This window comes from Adelges cooleyi, unplaced genomic scaffold, assembly GCF_023614345.1.
Source record: "Adelges cooleyi isolate 19-005CV unplaced genomic scaffold, UGA_ACOO_1.1 ACOO_flye_CR_arks_rails_tigmint_CR_PRNA_39, whole genome shotgun sequence".
NCBI classification, from domain to species: Eukaryota; Metazoa; Arthropoda; class Insecta; order Hemiptera; family Adelgidae; genus Adelges; species Adelges cooleyi.
Genome location: NW_026096067.1, coordinates 29,449 through 45,851, shown reverse-complemented (window position 1 = coordinate 45,851; position 16,403 = coordinate 29,449). Strand labels below are relative to the sequence as shown.

The window sequence follows — 16,403 nt, the reverse complement described above, 5'->3', positions numbered from 1 at the left end:
ATAATTCTTATAGTTAATTTTATTTATTGAATTTTGATTTTGTTAGATTTGTTTAATTACCAACGATTGTTAAAAGAAAAAAATTTAAATCAGTATTATAGAAGTTGAACAATTTCAAATGTATAGATATTGTTTTTGTTTAATATTTTTGATTGAATATTTTCAAAATAGTAACATTTGTAATTTTTAAATTTATTGTTGTATTAATAAATAGTTTATGAATATTTTATTAGTTAAATACTTATATTATCAGACAAAAGATTATTATTGTTCTTTAAATGTTATACTATACTATATGTTTGTCGTTGAAATTTATCAACACAATTGTTTGACTATGTGTTATCAATGTTCAAATTTTGTAAAGTACACAGTAAAAATTAATAAAAATTGTTTTTTAACTCTTTAAAGTAGGAAAATTGTCGCATACGCATTACAGCAAATATTCTTTTAACCATTATTTGCATCATTAAAGGTAAACAAATTTTATTTTTAACAACTATGCATTATAAGTTAGTATAATTGATTTTATAATTATTTGTATTTATACATAAAAATAGTATACATGTATGTATGTGTATAAAATCAGACAAACTTGTCGCGTACAAATTCCATAAAATTGAAATCCTTAAAAATGTGTTTTATTACAGAATAATTGTTAAATTTAGATACTACAATTTAGCTAAGGCTATTTTTGATTTAATATTGCCACTTTTACATAATCTTAGTAAAACGTACCCGTTATAATAGTTTAATAATGTCAATACTTTAATTTGTATAGTAAACAAGGAAATATCAGATAATGGTTTTCTTTTTAAACAACTAAAATCTATTAAGCTTTTAATTTTCTAGATATTAAATAGTGAAGAAAATAATAAAAATAAGAAAATACTGATTATACATAAAATCAAAATAAGCAGATTCAACTGTAAAAGAATTAACTTTTCAATTTGAAATTTTTGAAACAGACATATTTTATTATAAAGGCTTTAGAATCACTATTATTATAACATTGTACACCTTATAAGTTATAATAATAATTAGTAGGTACTAATAAAAAGATTAGAAACATATAAACTATTTAATTTAATAGTTATTAATAAAATAAAAAAGACAAGTTCTGATAATTTAATGTTTGCGTGACACAAACCCTAACTTTATTTCTGAAGTTTGAGTATCACTGTGTGATTTTGTGTAATTGAGTCACAAACTATTGATCCATATTTTTATTAACAGGATCTTAATAAGAAATAACTTGACTTAAAAAAAAATGAAATATCAATGATGTTGAAAAATTTACCGTTACAGAAAAATCAAATCTTTTTTGCCAACAGGATGGGGAAAACAGAAAAAAAAGTATAAGTACTTTGAATCATAGTTTGGAACTACCGGCTTAAATTAAGTCGATAATTAATACAATTTCAAACTTAACTGTGATTTTGTTGTAGGTTCCTAAAACACTGTTTACAAACATCTAGTCTTTAGACAACTTAATCATTTAAACACAGTCCACTTTATTGCATTATTTTTTATTAATAAAGTTGTTTATATAATAAAAAAAAGTTAGTTATAAATGTAAAATAAGCAACATTTTAAATATTTACTGTAGAATTAAAATAGTAAGCAAATTAAATCCAAAATTCCTTATTTAGTGTAAATTGTTTAAAACAATTATTTGAGCACAGAACATATTTTGAATAAATTGAACATAACTAAACAAATAATAGTAACGCTTCGCGACGCTTGTCCATTCAATGTATGCACTTATGAGATTGTAAGCCAAATTTTAAAGCTATTGTTTACTACCTATAAAAACTAAAAATTATAATTTTCAAATAGCATAATAATGATCTGTTGTACTGTGCTGTTACTTGTTGAATGTAGAACATAGATAGTAGAAAAATATGATAACTAATGATAATAATATTTTGTATTATCATCATAGCAGCAGTTATCAACCTACTTGTACCACGGTTTTTGATTGTTGTGGTTAAATAGCCATTCGTTAGCTGCTGTCAATATAGGTCTGTCAACCTACCTGTCATGACGGTGTGTTAGAAAAGTCGGTAATCTATAAATATGAAACGCTGGTCAAACAAAATATCACAAAACATTTTATTGTGTTTGGTTATCTGTGTACTCATCTATCGGACAATGCGATCATAAATAAGTATTTTATTGGCTCCCGGTCTTTGGAAAACCAAAGAAATATAACAATATTTAAGAGAAAATGTAATATCTTTACAAAGTCATAGCTAACGACTAGATGGATAAAAATTAATAATTCAAACGATAACATATTTTAAAATTTTTTGCCTACAAATTTATGGAATTAAAAACATATGTTGCCATTTGAAAACGTGAACTTAGACCCTTTTTATCGTATAAGGGATGAAAATAAAAATTTTCGAAGCATTGAAAAATGTAGTAAAACTTATACCTAAAAGAATAGGAAAAAATGTTTTTTCAAAATATTCATATTTTCCGAGAAAATGAGTGTCTTACGTTAGTTGGATCACCCTGTACTCTAAAAGTCTCTAATGAGCAACTGGTGACATTAAAATGACTGGTGCACGTTTTTGCATTCAGAATTAGACCTAAGTTGTCCAATTAAAAATTAAAAAGTAGATTTTATTTGTCTGTAAAAAAAATAATTGCTGGTAAAAAAACAACTTGGTTTATATCTTACAAAAGTGAATCTTCCAAATTGGTGTTGTCAATGAATAAAAACTCATTGTCACAGATGAAACCATTAAAAACGCATCAGAACCAAGCACATTTGTTATCTTTTCCCAAGCAACTTGTATTTAATAACAAAAATGTTTTTTGAGATCAATACTAATATGTATAGGTAAGTAGTAAAAAACAAGATAATATTTTCAATTGTCCGAATAGCAAAAGTTTATGATTTTATTATAATTTAGTGAAATGTAATTTAGATTTTGGAAAAATGTACACAATCAAATGATAATTTGTATTGCACTTGAAATATAACTGGACATTCCTAAAGCATATTTGGGTCCTTTCTGTAACTAAAAAACATACACCTTTATTGTTCATAGGGAAATATAATTATTTTTCATAACGTTACTACTTAGAGCTGTGCTTATAACCAACTATTTTGTTTTATTAACCATATAAATCATTTTTGGTATATTAATTGGATATTGATTTTTATAAAACTTTTATTTTAACTGTAACTTGGTTTTCTTTATCATAAAAGAAAATCTCAAATTTTAAAAAAAACCATGCTATGCGTGTACAAGTTTGTTTTGTCTTTTCCTAAAATCTCAATAAAATGTATTCTTAGTTTTTTGAAATTGTTCGTTACTCTCATTATTACCATGTGATAATAATACAAACATTATCCATAATATATAATAATTATTCTATATAAACAGTGTATATATTTACTTAAAATTTAAGTTACCCTATCGATTTAATGGTAGGGCTTAGGTTCACACTCTCATTGACATGACGGAGTCTGGAGTTTGAAGACATGGTGAATGAGTATCTAAATTCTAAATATAAAGAAAACAATCAGGTATCAATGAATTCCTCACATTAGTTAATCCATGTCAACTGATAGCAGGTTAATTAAATTGCTCCAGCTATACTGTATATTTCTAGCAGTATTCAGTACTCTTTGTTCTATTGGTATTAACATATTATATTATTTGTACGTAGAAATGCCATTACAAAAGTAAGGGGAAAATGTACTGGCAAAATTAATATTTAACTGTTTGTTGTTTTTCACCTTGGCCATATGACAGATAGTAAATTTTCGAAACAGTGAATAAAATTTTATTTCATATTTAAATTTATTTAATGAAGTAATTATTACAAATTTTAAAACGACTTATTATTTTCAAACAAGTTTTGATATTCGGTAATTAAATAAAAAATCCTAACCTTGGTCATATATCAGATTTCATGGGGGTGGGGCTAAATATGAAGAACAAAATTAGTTATCAATGTGAAATTACATAAACATATGTATTATATACTGTTATGTTATATAGATACTGTTACTGAATAAGTTTCTGTTTCTTGAGTGTTTATTTCAATGATAAAATGTTTAACATGCTTAGTTAGAAAGACGTTTTACACTTTATTTATTAAACAATTCACTTCGGCATAAGTAATTTTTTGCAAAAACTTCATTTAACGTTTAACTATAATGTGTAATAAATACATTTTAATTTAAAAAGTTAATAGAATATACTCTACCTTTTAAAAAACTTAAATTTTGAAGTTTTAAACTTTATTTACCCAAAAAGGTAAAAAAATAACGAATAAAGCTAGAATTAGTTACATTACTCATTTCGCTAAATTTGGATACGCCAGTGACTATGTATAGTACCAAGTTGAAAATACTTTAATTTTAGTGGGTTATTTTAGATTAAGAAAGTAGAAGAAATGAACTTGAAAAACGCATTAAGTCGATATTTTAAAATATAATTTATATTTTTAGCTTCGATGCGGAGCTGAGAGTATACTGACTTTACAAAATTGGTCCCACATTCTTTATTTTGGTGTGTTTTAAAACGCTGAAACAATTTTTTCCTGTAGGCTGTAGCAACTTTTTAATCTCCCAAAGTATTAACAAATACGAACAAATCAACAACATCGAAAAATGTATGATATCTTTAAAAGTTAGTTTAATTCATTAACTATTAATTAATAATAATTAATTTAATTAAGCATGTAAGAATATTTAAACTCGAAAATACCCTAATTATGCAGTAGTGTTCTGAAATAATTTTTAAATGTTTTATAGTTGTGAGCTGTAGTAAGAAAACAAAACACAATTATTGTAAAAAATATTACAATCAGTAAATATTTTCTGCAAAGAACAGCCTAAAATAATAATAGAAGAAAGTTATTTTTCAAATAAAGTTTTATTAGATACCTAAATCAATTATATTGTGTTAAATATTAATATTATGCTATCTAATATATAACAGCATATAGGTAATTTTATTTACACAGTTTTCGATTTAAGCACATATTTGTTCATTTTAGTCAAGAATAAAAAGTAAACTTATATGGGTACATATGTTTCTACCAATTAACACTAAATGTAAATACTAAATACATTGGTATCTATTGGTAAAGTTTTCAGTCTTAAGTTACTCAATTTAACAGTAAAACTAAATTACCAAATTATATAACATGTTGAGTACACGTTAAAAACGTATAAAACACATTGGTTTCACTAAATACCTTTGTGCAAGTGTGTATGATAATAATCAGTTATAATATTTAATAATGATAAGAAAACTAATAAAAATATAATATATCTGATATAAATCCTAAGTAAAAAAATTTGCAAAAAATTAACAAATCGATTTTTGAAAAACTATTTTGAAACTGCCAAATAGCCACGTGAGGTTTATGAATCTATGAGCCGTGTGCTTTTGCTTGATGACTTTTGAGAGAATCTTGGCGACCATATGATTTATCACAGACTGAGCATTTATGTCGTACCCCACCAATATGTATACGTGCATGTCTCTTGAGATCAGAATGTTGAATGAAGGTTTTTTCACAGACATCGCATTTATATGGTTTCTCACCGGTATGTATGCGTTTATGAATTTTGAGACTAATTTGTTGAATGAATGTTTTTTCACAGACAACGCATTTATAAGGTTTCTCACCGGTATGTCTTCTTTCGTGAGTTTTGAGGGTAGACTGTACATTAAAACTTTTTTTACAGACATCGCATTTAAACGGTTTTTCACCAGTATGGGTGCGTTCATGAATTTTGAGGTTTGATAGTCTACCAAATGTTTTTTCACAGATATCGCATTTAAAGGGTTTCTCCCCAGTATGAACGCGCCAATGTCTTCTCAGGCTTGATTTTAATGAAAATGTTCTTAAACAAATACCACAATTAAACGGTTTCTCGCCGGTATGTACACGTGCATGTTTCTTAAGATGAATTTGTTGAGTGAATGTTTTTTCACAGACATCGCATTTAATTAGTTTCTCGGCGGTATGTGTTCTTTCATGAGTTTTGAGGTTAAATTGTCTATTAAAACATTTTTCACAGACAACGCATTTATAGGGTTTCTCATCGGTATGTATACGTAAATGTCTCTTGAGGTCAGATTGTTGAATGAACGCTTTTTCACAGACACGGCATTTAAATGGTTTCTCGGCGGTATGTGTTCTTTCATGAGTTTTGAGGTTAAATTGTCTATTAAAACATTTTTCACAGACAACGCATTTAAAGGGTTTCTCTCCGGTATGTATACGTGCATGGTTCTTAACGTGATATTGTGAAACGAATGTTTTTTTACAGATATCGCATTTAAAAGGTTTCTCGCCATTATGTATACGTGTATGTCTCTTGAGATCAGAATGTTGAATGAAGGTTTTTTCACAGACATCGCATTTAAACGGGTTTTCACCAGTATGTATGCGTTCATGAGCTTTGAGGTGATGTTGTCTACCAAACGTTTTTTTACAGACATCGCATTTAAACGGATTCTCGACGGTATGAATACGTGCATGGTACTTGAGATGAATTTGTCGACTGAATGTCTCTTGAGATTAGATTCTTCAATGAATGCCTTTTCACAGACAACGCATTTAAATAGTTTCTCGCCGGTATGTACACGTGCATGTCTCTTGAGATCAGAATGTTGAATGGAGGTTTTTTCACAGACAACGCATTTATAAGGTTTCTCACCAGTATGTATGCGTTCATGAATCTTGAGGTGAGATATCTGACCAAATCTTTTTATACAGTCATCGCATTTATAGGGTTTCTCGCCAGTATGTATGCGCCAATTCAGGTTTGATTTTGATGAAAAAGTTTTCACACAAATACCACAATTAAATAGACCATCTTTGTTTTGAGTATACTTTTTGATTCTGCTGTTACGATGATTGACTTTATTTTTTTGAGGTGCTTTCTTTTCAATAGAAGTACTAGAATGTGATTTCGCAATGTGCCGGATTATATTACTTTTGGTTATAAACCTCCTTTGACATATATTGCAGTCGAACCGACGTAATTTGTGTATGTTTTTCTCAGAATCGTTTTCTATAGTTTTGTTCAAACTGCAATCCATGGTTTTTGTATTGTTTGAGGTATCGGTCGCTTTACACGGAAAATTAATACTGCAACATGTATGGAACATAATAGATTAATTTAAGACAAATATATTTTGATATTATACAGCAAGTATTAATATTACTAACATTAAATAAACAACGCAACATTTTTAAGAATTAATTTTATTGATTTTACATGACATACAATAATCTACTATTAAGGCTATTTTTATTTGATTGTGTTGCCTAAACTTATCCTATAAAATACAATGTAACGTTCGCATTTATTAGAAAATGGAGTGCCATAAGATTTGAAACTTAAAAAGTGTACTCTATCTAAAGTCCACTTTTACATTGAGTACCTTAAGATTTTTAAATGACCGACGTCTTTTAACCCTTAACTCGGCAGAAATAAAAATTTCACATGAAACGACTAAATTAAATTTTTAACATGAATATGGCTTTTGGATCAGGGACATTAAGAAAATCTTTGCGTGCGTGCGTGAATGGCACTGAACGTTACAAAAGACAATGTGTGCGTGTGCCGCTATTAAGCGGATGTTTTGTAAATTAAAGAACTGATAAATAATTTTTAATGTCTGGCTAAAAAATAGAGATATGCGATAAGAGATATTATAGATAAGATATAAAATGTACGATATTGTAGATACAAACTGTAGAGATATAATATTAGAAATAAAATATTAGAGATAAGAAACGAGACATATCCATATAATAAATACCTCTTTGAAAAGAAAACAAAATGTAACTAATTAATAATATTTTTATAAAGTTTTAAGTATTTTACTATGAGGACATTACTTATAGTCTATTTCATTAAAATTTACAAATGTACAACGCATCATTTTTAAGAATTAATTTTATTGATTTTACATGACATACAATAATCTACTACTAAGGCAATTTTATTTGATTGAGTAGCCTAAACTTATCCTATAAAATACAACGTAACATTCACATTTGTTAAAATAAGGATAATAAACGTCCGAATAACATAAGATTTAAAATCTTGAAAGTCTACATTGAGTACCTTGAGACTTTTTAATGACCGACTTCTTTTAACCCTTAACTCAGCAGAAATAAAAATTTCACACTGAACGACTAAACTTAATTTTTAACATGGATATGGCTTTTGGATCGGGGACATTAAAAAAATCTTTGCGTACGCGCGTGAATAAGACTGAACGTTACCGAAGACAATGTGTGCGTGTGGCGCTATTAAGAGGATGTTTTGTAAATGAAAGAGCTAATAAATAATTTTTAATGTCTGGCTAAAAATTAGAGGTATTATAGATAAGATAAGATATAAAATATACGATATTGTAGATACAAAATGTAGAGATATAATATTAGAAATAAAATATGAGAGATAAGAAACGAGACATATCCATATAATAAATACCTCTTTGAAAAGAAAACAAAATGTAACTAATTAATAATATTTTTATAAAGTTTTAAGTATTTTACTATGAGGACATTACTTATAGTCTATTTCATTAAAATTTTCCATCAACTTTTAATTTTTAATTTTGATAATTAAAAATGAATTTAATAAAAAATAAACAAACGCTATTACTTATTACATTATTTTTTTTTTATAACTGTTAGCATTAAGTATTTATTTTAAAAAATCACACCTTTTTTTTTTCATGTGTCGATGTATCGACGTGGATAGCGTGGATACTAACAGTTTTTTTTTACTATTTAATACCCATAGAGATCATTTTTGAATTTTTTTTTTTAATGAACATCTTTTTTATAATAGCGTCTATCTTAAGATAGACCACCTCATTGAATAATTCAATAGATGTATCTTTAAACATACACTACTTCATCGACCTATTAAGAAAAAAAACAATAATGCTATCTTACTTAATAGTTTATGATTTTGTAGAGAAGATATTAATCATTATACTATATTTATATATATATAACTTTATAAATTTAAAATTATAAGTAATCGCTTCATTTTTTTATTTTTTTTCTTCATTTTTTGATACTTTGATTTAAAATTATATTGATAAAAGGCAGATGCGGTTTTAATTAAAATAATATATTATTATATTAACAAGCAGTTCCTAAAATAAGGATAATAATAGCGAAACGCTAACATCGATACGACTGATGGGTTTATCGAGGAGGATAACATAATTACAAAAGTATTAAAGTTTTGTTCAAGAAAAACAAAATGGTAATAAAAATAACCTTACTCATAATTATTGTCGACTTCATTCTTTACCAAACACTTATTTGTTGTAGAAATTTCATTGTTTATGAACTGCATATCAAACGGTTTAGTTTTAATGACTTCAAACGATTTTTCCAACAACTCTTCTTCTGTTTCATCATTTTCAGGTTTAATTTTCAATATATTAAACCGCTTTAAAACTCTATAATTGACATTTAACATTAGTTGTATTTCTGTGCTATATATGCATAGAGGATTAGTAGGACAACTAAATTCACAATTTTAATTATTTTATTTAGTAATAAATATAGTCTACTAATGATATATAAAGATAATTTAGTTTACATTTTAAATGGGAAAATTAATCATATTATAAATTTAAAAAAAATTAGATTAACTAATCTATTCATAAAAAATGTCTATTTAACAAAAATGAAATTTTTGATAGTAAAAAAACATGAGTTTTAATATATAGTTTTTGTAATAAAAAATGACACTTATTCGCATTTTTTTTTAATTTAATAAAAGAATGAAAAATAATTGTAAAAATGTTTATATATATATTTATATACATAAATATATATAGTGTGCGTTTGTTTGATAACGAGTGATTGCCACAGATGGAGGTACTTTGTACCGTGAAGGTAAACTGTCGTGCATTTTCGGAGGCAAATAAATTAAATTCCAAACTCTTGTATCAAAGCTTATTAAAAGAAATAACACAATAAAAACTTTTTTTTCAAATGCTTCTATATTTTACGATTTAAAACACTTAACAACTATAAACAATTATACTATATTTCTAAAAGTCTTTAACCATTAGACTGTATTAGTCTTAGTGAAATATCATTTTCATTTTAAGTACACTGTCTTAAACGAGCCTCAACATAGACATAGTAATTTAACAACCCGTCAAAGTAAATATATCACAATCAAAGAGGCGGATAGCCGATGTCTTAGATGAACATGTTGAGCCACGTCAAAATGGTGCATGCCCAAAAAAAAGTGGCACTTACGAATAGTTCTTTAAACATAGACGATATTTGACGAACACTTAAACAGATTGTTTATTATAGTCATATAATTTATCCATTTACATAAATCTTTTAAAATTCCAATATTATAGTAATTATTTGAAAAAAATTTTTATAAAAAATCCAATATAAGTCTCAATATAAAACTAATGTTGTTACTCTCAAACACGGTATTATGTTTTCATGGGAACTAATCACACAAATATATTGAACAAAATTATTTAATAATAAACGTATAAATTGAAGTAGGCATATTCTCCTCACTTTCCCAAATGACATTTATTAATAATTGTCAGGTTTGGTTTACTGTCGTTCAAACTTAATAATTCTTCGAATTAAAAAACGAAAAACTTATTCTAAAAAATATGAATGAAACTAACATAATATAATCATAGTTGACGGAATAATAATACATTTTATTTTGAATTTTAAACATGGTCCGCATAATTCAACGCATAAAAATAAACAAATATTTTAAATTAAAAATCAATTTTAATAAACAAATTAACATATACTATAAAAAATTTTTCTTAAAAACCATCAGTAACTAAAAAAGACTACTAACATTTTATAATAAAAAATAAGAATAGTAACAATATTTTTTAGCATATTGTGTGTGTAGATTATGAAAATTAAAAAACTCATTATAAAAATTTAAATACTAAATAATTCATGTGATCCGTAGAAAAAAAAATTAAACGAATACTTATGTTATTGATCTGTTAAACGATAGTAATAAATAAAATATTATAAGAAAACTAATAAAAGTATACTAAATCTGTAATAAAGTAAAAAAAATTGCAAAATAACAACAAATCGATTTTGAAAAACTGCCAAATAGTCACGTAAGGTTTATGAATCTATGAGCCGTGTGCTTTTGCTTGATGACTTTTGAGAGAATCTTGGCGACCATATGATTTATCACAGACTGAGCATTTATGTCGTACCCCACCAATATGTATACGTGCATGTCTCTTGAGATCAGAATGTTGAATGAAGGTTTTTTCACAGACATCGCATTTATATGGTTTCTCACCGGTATGTATGCGTTTATGAATTTTGAGACTAATTTGTTGAATGAATGTTTTTTCACAGACAACGCATTTATAAGGTTTCTCACCGGTATGTCTTCTTTCGTGAGTTTTGAGGGTAGACTGTACATTAAAACTTTTTTTACAGACATCGCATTTAAACGGTTTTTCACCAGTATGGGTGCGTTCATGAATTTTGAGGTTTGATAGTCTACCAAATGTTTTTTCACAGATATCGCATTTAAAGGGTTTCTCCCCAGTATGAACGCGCCAATGTCTTCTCAGGCTTGATTTTAATGAAAATGTTCTTAAACAAATACCACAATTAAACGGTTTCTCGCCGGTATGTACACGTGCATGTTTCTTAAGATGAATTTGTTGAGTGAATGTTTTTTCACAGACATCGCATTTAATTAGTTTCTCGGCGGTATGTGTTCTTTCATGAGTTTTGAGGTTAAATTGTCTATTAAAACATTTTTCACAGACAACGCATTTATAGGGTTTCTCATCGGTATGTATACGTAAATGTCTCTTGAGGTCAGATTGTTGAATGAACGCTTTTTCACAGACACGGCATTTAAATGGTTTCTCGGCGGTATGTGTTCTTTCATGAGTTTTGAGGTTAAATTGTCTATTAAAACATTTTTCACAGACAACGCATTTATAGGGTTTCTCATCGATATGTATACGTAAATGTCTCTTGAGATTAGATTGTTGAATGAATGCTTTTTCACAGACTTTGCATTTAAAGGGCTTCTCGCCGGTATGTATCCTTTTATGAATTTTGATGTAAGATTGGTCGCAAAAAGCCTTTTGACAGACATCGCATTTAAACGGTTTTTCGACGGTATGTGTGCGTTTATGAATTTTTAGGTATTGTTGTGTACCAAATGTTTTTTCACAGACATCGCACTTAAAAGGTTTCTCGGCGGTATGTATACGTGCATGTCTCTTGAGATTAGATTGATGAATGAATGCTTTTTGACAGATATCGCATTTGTAAGGTTTCTCACCGGTATGTACACGACCATGCTTCTTGAGACAAGATTGTTGAATGAATGTTTTTTCACAGACATCGCACTTAAAAGGTTTCTCGGCGGTATGTATACGTGCATGTCTCTTGAGATTAGATTGATGAATGAATGCTTTTTGACAGATATCGCATTTGTAAGGTTTCTCACCGGTATGTACACGACCATGCTTCTTGAGACAAGATTGTTGAATGAATGTTTTTTCACAGATAACGCATTTATATGGTTTCTCACCGGTATGTATGCGTGCGTGTCTCTTGAGATTAGATTGTTGAATGAATGCTTTTTCACAGACATTGCATTTATAAGGTTTCTCACCGGTATGTACACGAGCATGTTTCTTGAGATCAGATTGTTGAATGAATGTTTTTTCACAGACAACGCATTTATACGGTTTCTCACCGGTATGTATGCGTTTATGAATTTTGAGACTAATTTGTTGACTGAATGTTTTTCCACAGACAACGCATCTAAATGGTTTCTCGCCGAGATGTGTTTTTTCGTGAGTTTTGAGGTTAGACTGTACATTAAAACATTTTTTACAGACATCACATTTAAACGGTTTTTCACCAGTATGTATGCGTTCATGAGTTTTGAGGTAAGATTGTCTACCAAATGTTTTATCACAGACATTGCATTTAAAGGGCTTTTCCGTGTGAATGCACGAATGTCTTCTCAGGCTTGATTTTAATGAAAACGTTTTTAAACAATTACCACAATTAAATAGGCCATCTTTGTTTCGAGTATTTCCTTTGATTTTGCTGTTAGGATGATTGACATTATTTTTTTGAGGTGTTTTCTTTTCAATGGAATGCGATTTCGCAATATGCCGGATTATATTACTTTTGGTTGTAAACCTCCTTTGACACATATTGCAGTCGAACCGACGTATTTTGTATATATTTTTCTGAAAATGATTATCTATAGTTTCGTTAAAACTACAATCCATTGTCTTTGTATTATTTGAGATATCTGTCGCTTTACACGAAAAATGAATACTGCAACACGTTTGAAACAAAACAAATTAATTTAAGAAAAATATATTTTGATGTCATACAGCAAGTTTTAATATTAAATATACAACGCATCCTTTTTAAGAATTAATTTGATTAATTTTAGATGACATACAAAAGTCTTCTTTACTCAATTTTTATTTGATCGAGTTGCCTAAACTTATCCTACATAATACAATGTAACGTTCACATTTATTAGAATATGGACAATAAACATCCGAGTGCCATAAGATTTAAAACTTAAAAAGTGTACTCTATCTAAAGTCCACTTTTACATTGAGTACCTTGAGACTTTTTATGACCGACGTCTTTTAACCTTAAACTTGACAGAAATAATAATAAATTCTCATAAACGACTAAACTATATTTTTGACATGGATATGTCCTTTGGCTTGGGGACATTAAGAAAATGCTAAAATGACGCTGAACGCTATCGAGGAAAATGTGTGCGTGTGGCGCGATTAAGCGGATGTTTTGTGAATGAAACAGCTGATAAATAATTTTTAATGTCTGGCTAAAAATTAGAGATTGCGATTAGAGATTTATAGATAAGATATAAAATGTACGATATTGTAGATACAAAATGTAGAGATATAATATTAGAAATAAAATATGAGAGATAAGAAACGAGACATATCCATATAATAAATACCTCTTTAAAAAGAAAACAAAATGTAACTAATTAATAATATTTTTATAAAGTTTTAAGTATTTTACTATGAGGAACTTTTATTCTTTATTTATGATAATTAAAAAATGTATTTAATAAAAAATAAAATTAACCCCATTACTTATTACATTATTTTTTTTTTATAACTGTTAACATTAAAATTTTATTTTAAAAAATGACACATGTTCGCATTTTTTTTTTCTATTTTAATGTATGAAAGTTTTCTATATATGTATATAAAAAAAACCGGTACTTCTTATGCCAACGCAAACGTACGCTAACATCATGCGATGCTGCAGACGTTGACCGGACATCAAACCCACAATTAAATGTTTTCACAATTTTGTTTTTTTGATACTTTGATTTAACATTATATTGATAAAAGGTAGATACGGTTTTAAAATAATATATTATTATATAAACAAGCAGTTCCTAATATAAGTTAAATAATAGCGAAACGCTAACATCGATACCACTGATGGGTTTATGGAGGAGGATAACATAATTACAAAAGTTTTAAAGTTTTGTTTAAGAAAAAAAAAATGGTAATAAAAATAACCTTACTCATAATTATTATCGACTTCCTTCTTTACTAAACACTTATTTGTTGTAGAAATTTCATTGTTTATGAACTGCATATCGAACGGTTTGTTTTCATTGACTTCAAACGATTTTTCCAACAACTCTTCTTTTGTTTCATCATTTTCAGGTTTAATTTTCAATATATTAAACCGCTTTAAAACTCTATAATTGACATTAAACATTAGTTGTATTTCTGTGCTATATATGCATAGAGGATTAGTAGGACAACTAAATTCACAATTTTAATTATTTTATTTAGTAACAAATATAGTCTACTAATGATATAATAAAGATAATTTAGTATACATTCTAAATGTATATTCTAATAGTAAAAAACATAAATTTTAATATATAGTTTTTGTAATAAAAAATGACACTTATTCGCATTTTTTATTAACTTAATGAAAGAATGAAAAATAATTGTAAAAATGTTTTCTATATATTTATATAAATAACTCGGTAAGTATCGTACAAAACGTACGCTAACATAATGTGGTGCTGCAGACAACACACTCACAAATAAAATGTTTACAATTTTGTTTTTTTAAATATTTTAATGGATCTCTATATGGATAAGAGGTAGATGTAGTTTTAAATCAATCAATCTATTATTAAATGAACAAATGGTTCCTAATATAAGTTTAATGTTAGCGAAACGCTTATATTGATACCATCAGGCACAAGTTTTAATACTTTTGTTCAAGATAAAATAAATGGTAATAAAATCGCCTTACTCATAAGTATCATCGAATTCATTCTTAACCAAATAATCCTCTACTATAGATATTTCATTGTTTTTGAACAGCACATCAAACGGTTTTGGTTCAACGGAGTATTCTTCTGCATCGTCATTTTCAGGTTTAATATTCAACATATTTTACCGTTTCAAAACTCTGTAATTGACATTGAACTTTAGTTGTTTTTCTGTACCACTTATGCAAAGAGGTTTAAATAGGACTACTAAATTGCAGTTTTATTTATTTTATTAAGTAACAAATAAAGTAATAATAATAATATAGTAAAGAATAATTTAGTTTACATTACTTGTAAAAAACCACTGAGTTTTCAGTAGTATATTTTGTTTGTTTAAACATTTAAATCTTAATTTTAATTTACTCGAATTAGATGAATAACACAAAGCTACAAGCATGGCTTATAGGTAAGAAGCTAACACAATAAAGATCAAAGCTAGACGATTGGCCATTTTGCCGACTAGATTACTTTAAAATGGTGTTGATCCTATATTACTCTACTCAACTCCGGATGAACAATAAGTAACAAGCTACCAAATAAATTATGATTCTTTTTATTCAAAAGCAGTGTTTTATGCCCGCGGGAGACAGTAAACACGGCAATAATGTATATAAATTAGAAATACAAAACAATAGATACTCACACAATGTAGAACCGTAAACCGCCTTCCAGAGCAGCTAATAAAAACTTATAATAAATTATTGACATGCAAGAAAAAACACAATTGTAACGAAATAACGAAACACGACGCAATACTTAAGGTATTTATCGCAGAATTCGACCAAGTTATTATGATTGAAATCTAGAGATGTTCACGAATCGGACCCGTGGCACCAATACTGCAAACAAATTGGCAGTTTTATTTATTTAAATATAACAGCTTGTATATTTACCTAACGTGTACAGCACAAAGTTATTAACAGAATGTCTGCTTGGAAAAAAGACGCCAAGCGTGTAGACGAAGTCGTGTGAGATTATCGAATGGCGGACCAAAAATGGCTGCGGCATCGTCCTT

At 27.6% G+C, this 16,403-nt stretch overlaps 1 protein-coding gene across 1 annotated transcript in view; it reads right to left on the bottom strand.

Moving 5' to 3' along the window:
• Positions 1 to 5,400: 5,400 nt before the first annotated feature.
• The window catches only part of LOC126841553 (zinc finger protein 271-like), a 31,088-nt gene continuing 20,085 nt past the window's right edge, over positions 5,401 to 16,403 (bottom strand). Inside the window, exons 4-5 of the mRNA XM_050578125.1 lie at positions 11,793 to 13,368; positions 5,401 to 6,192 (exon numbers count right to left, since the gene is read on the bottom strand). Coding sequence (XP_050434082.1) covers positions 5,401 to 6,192; positions 11,793 to 13,368 — 2,368 coding nt within the window. The remainder of the gene's footprint in view (positions 6,193 to 11,792; positions 13,369 to 16,403) is intronic.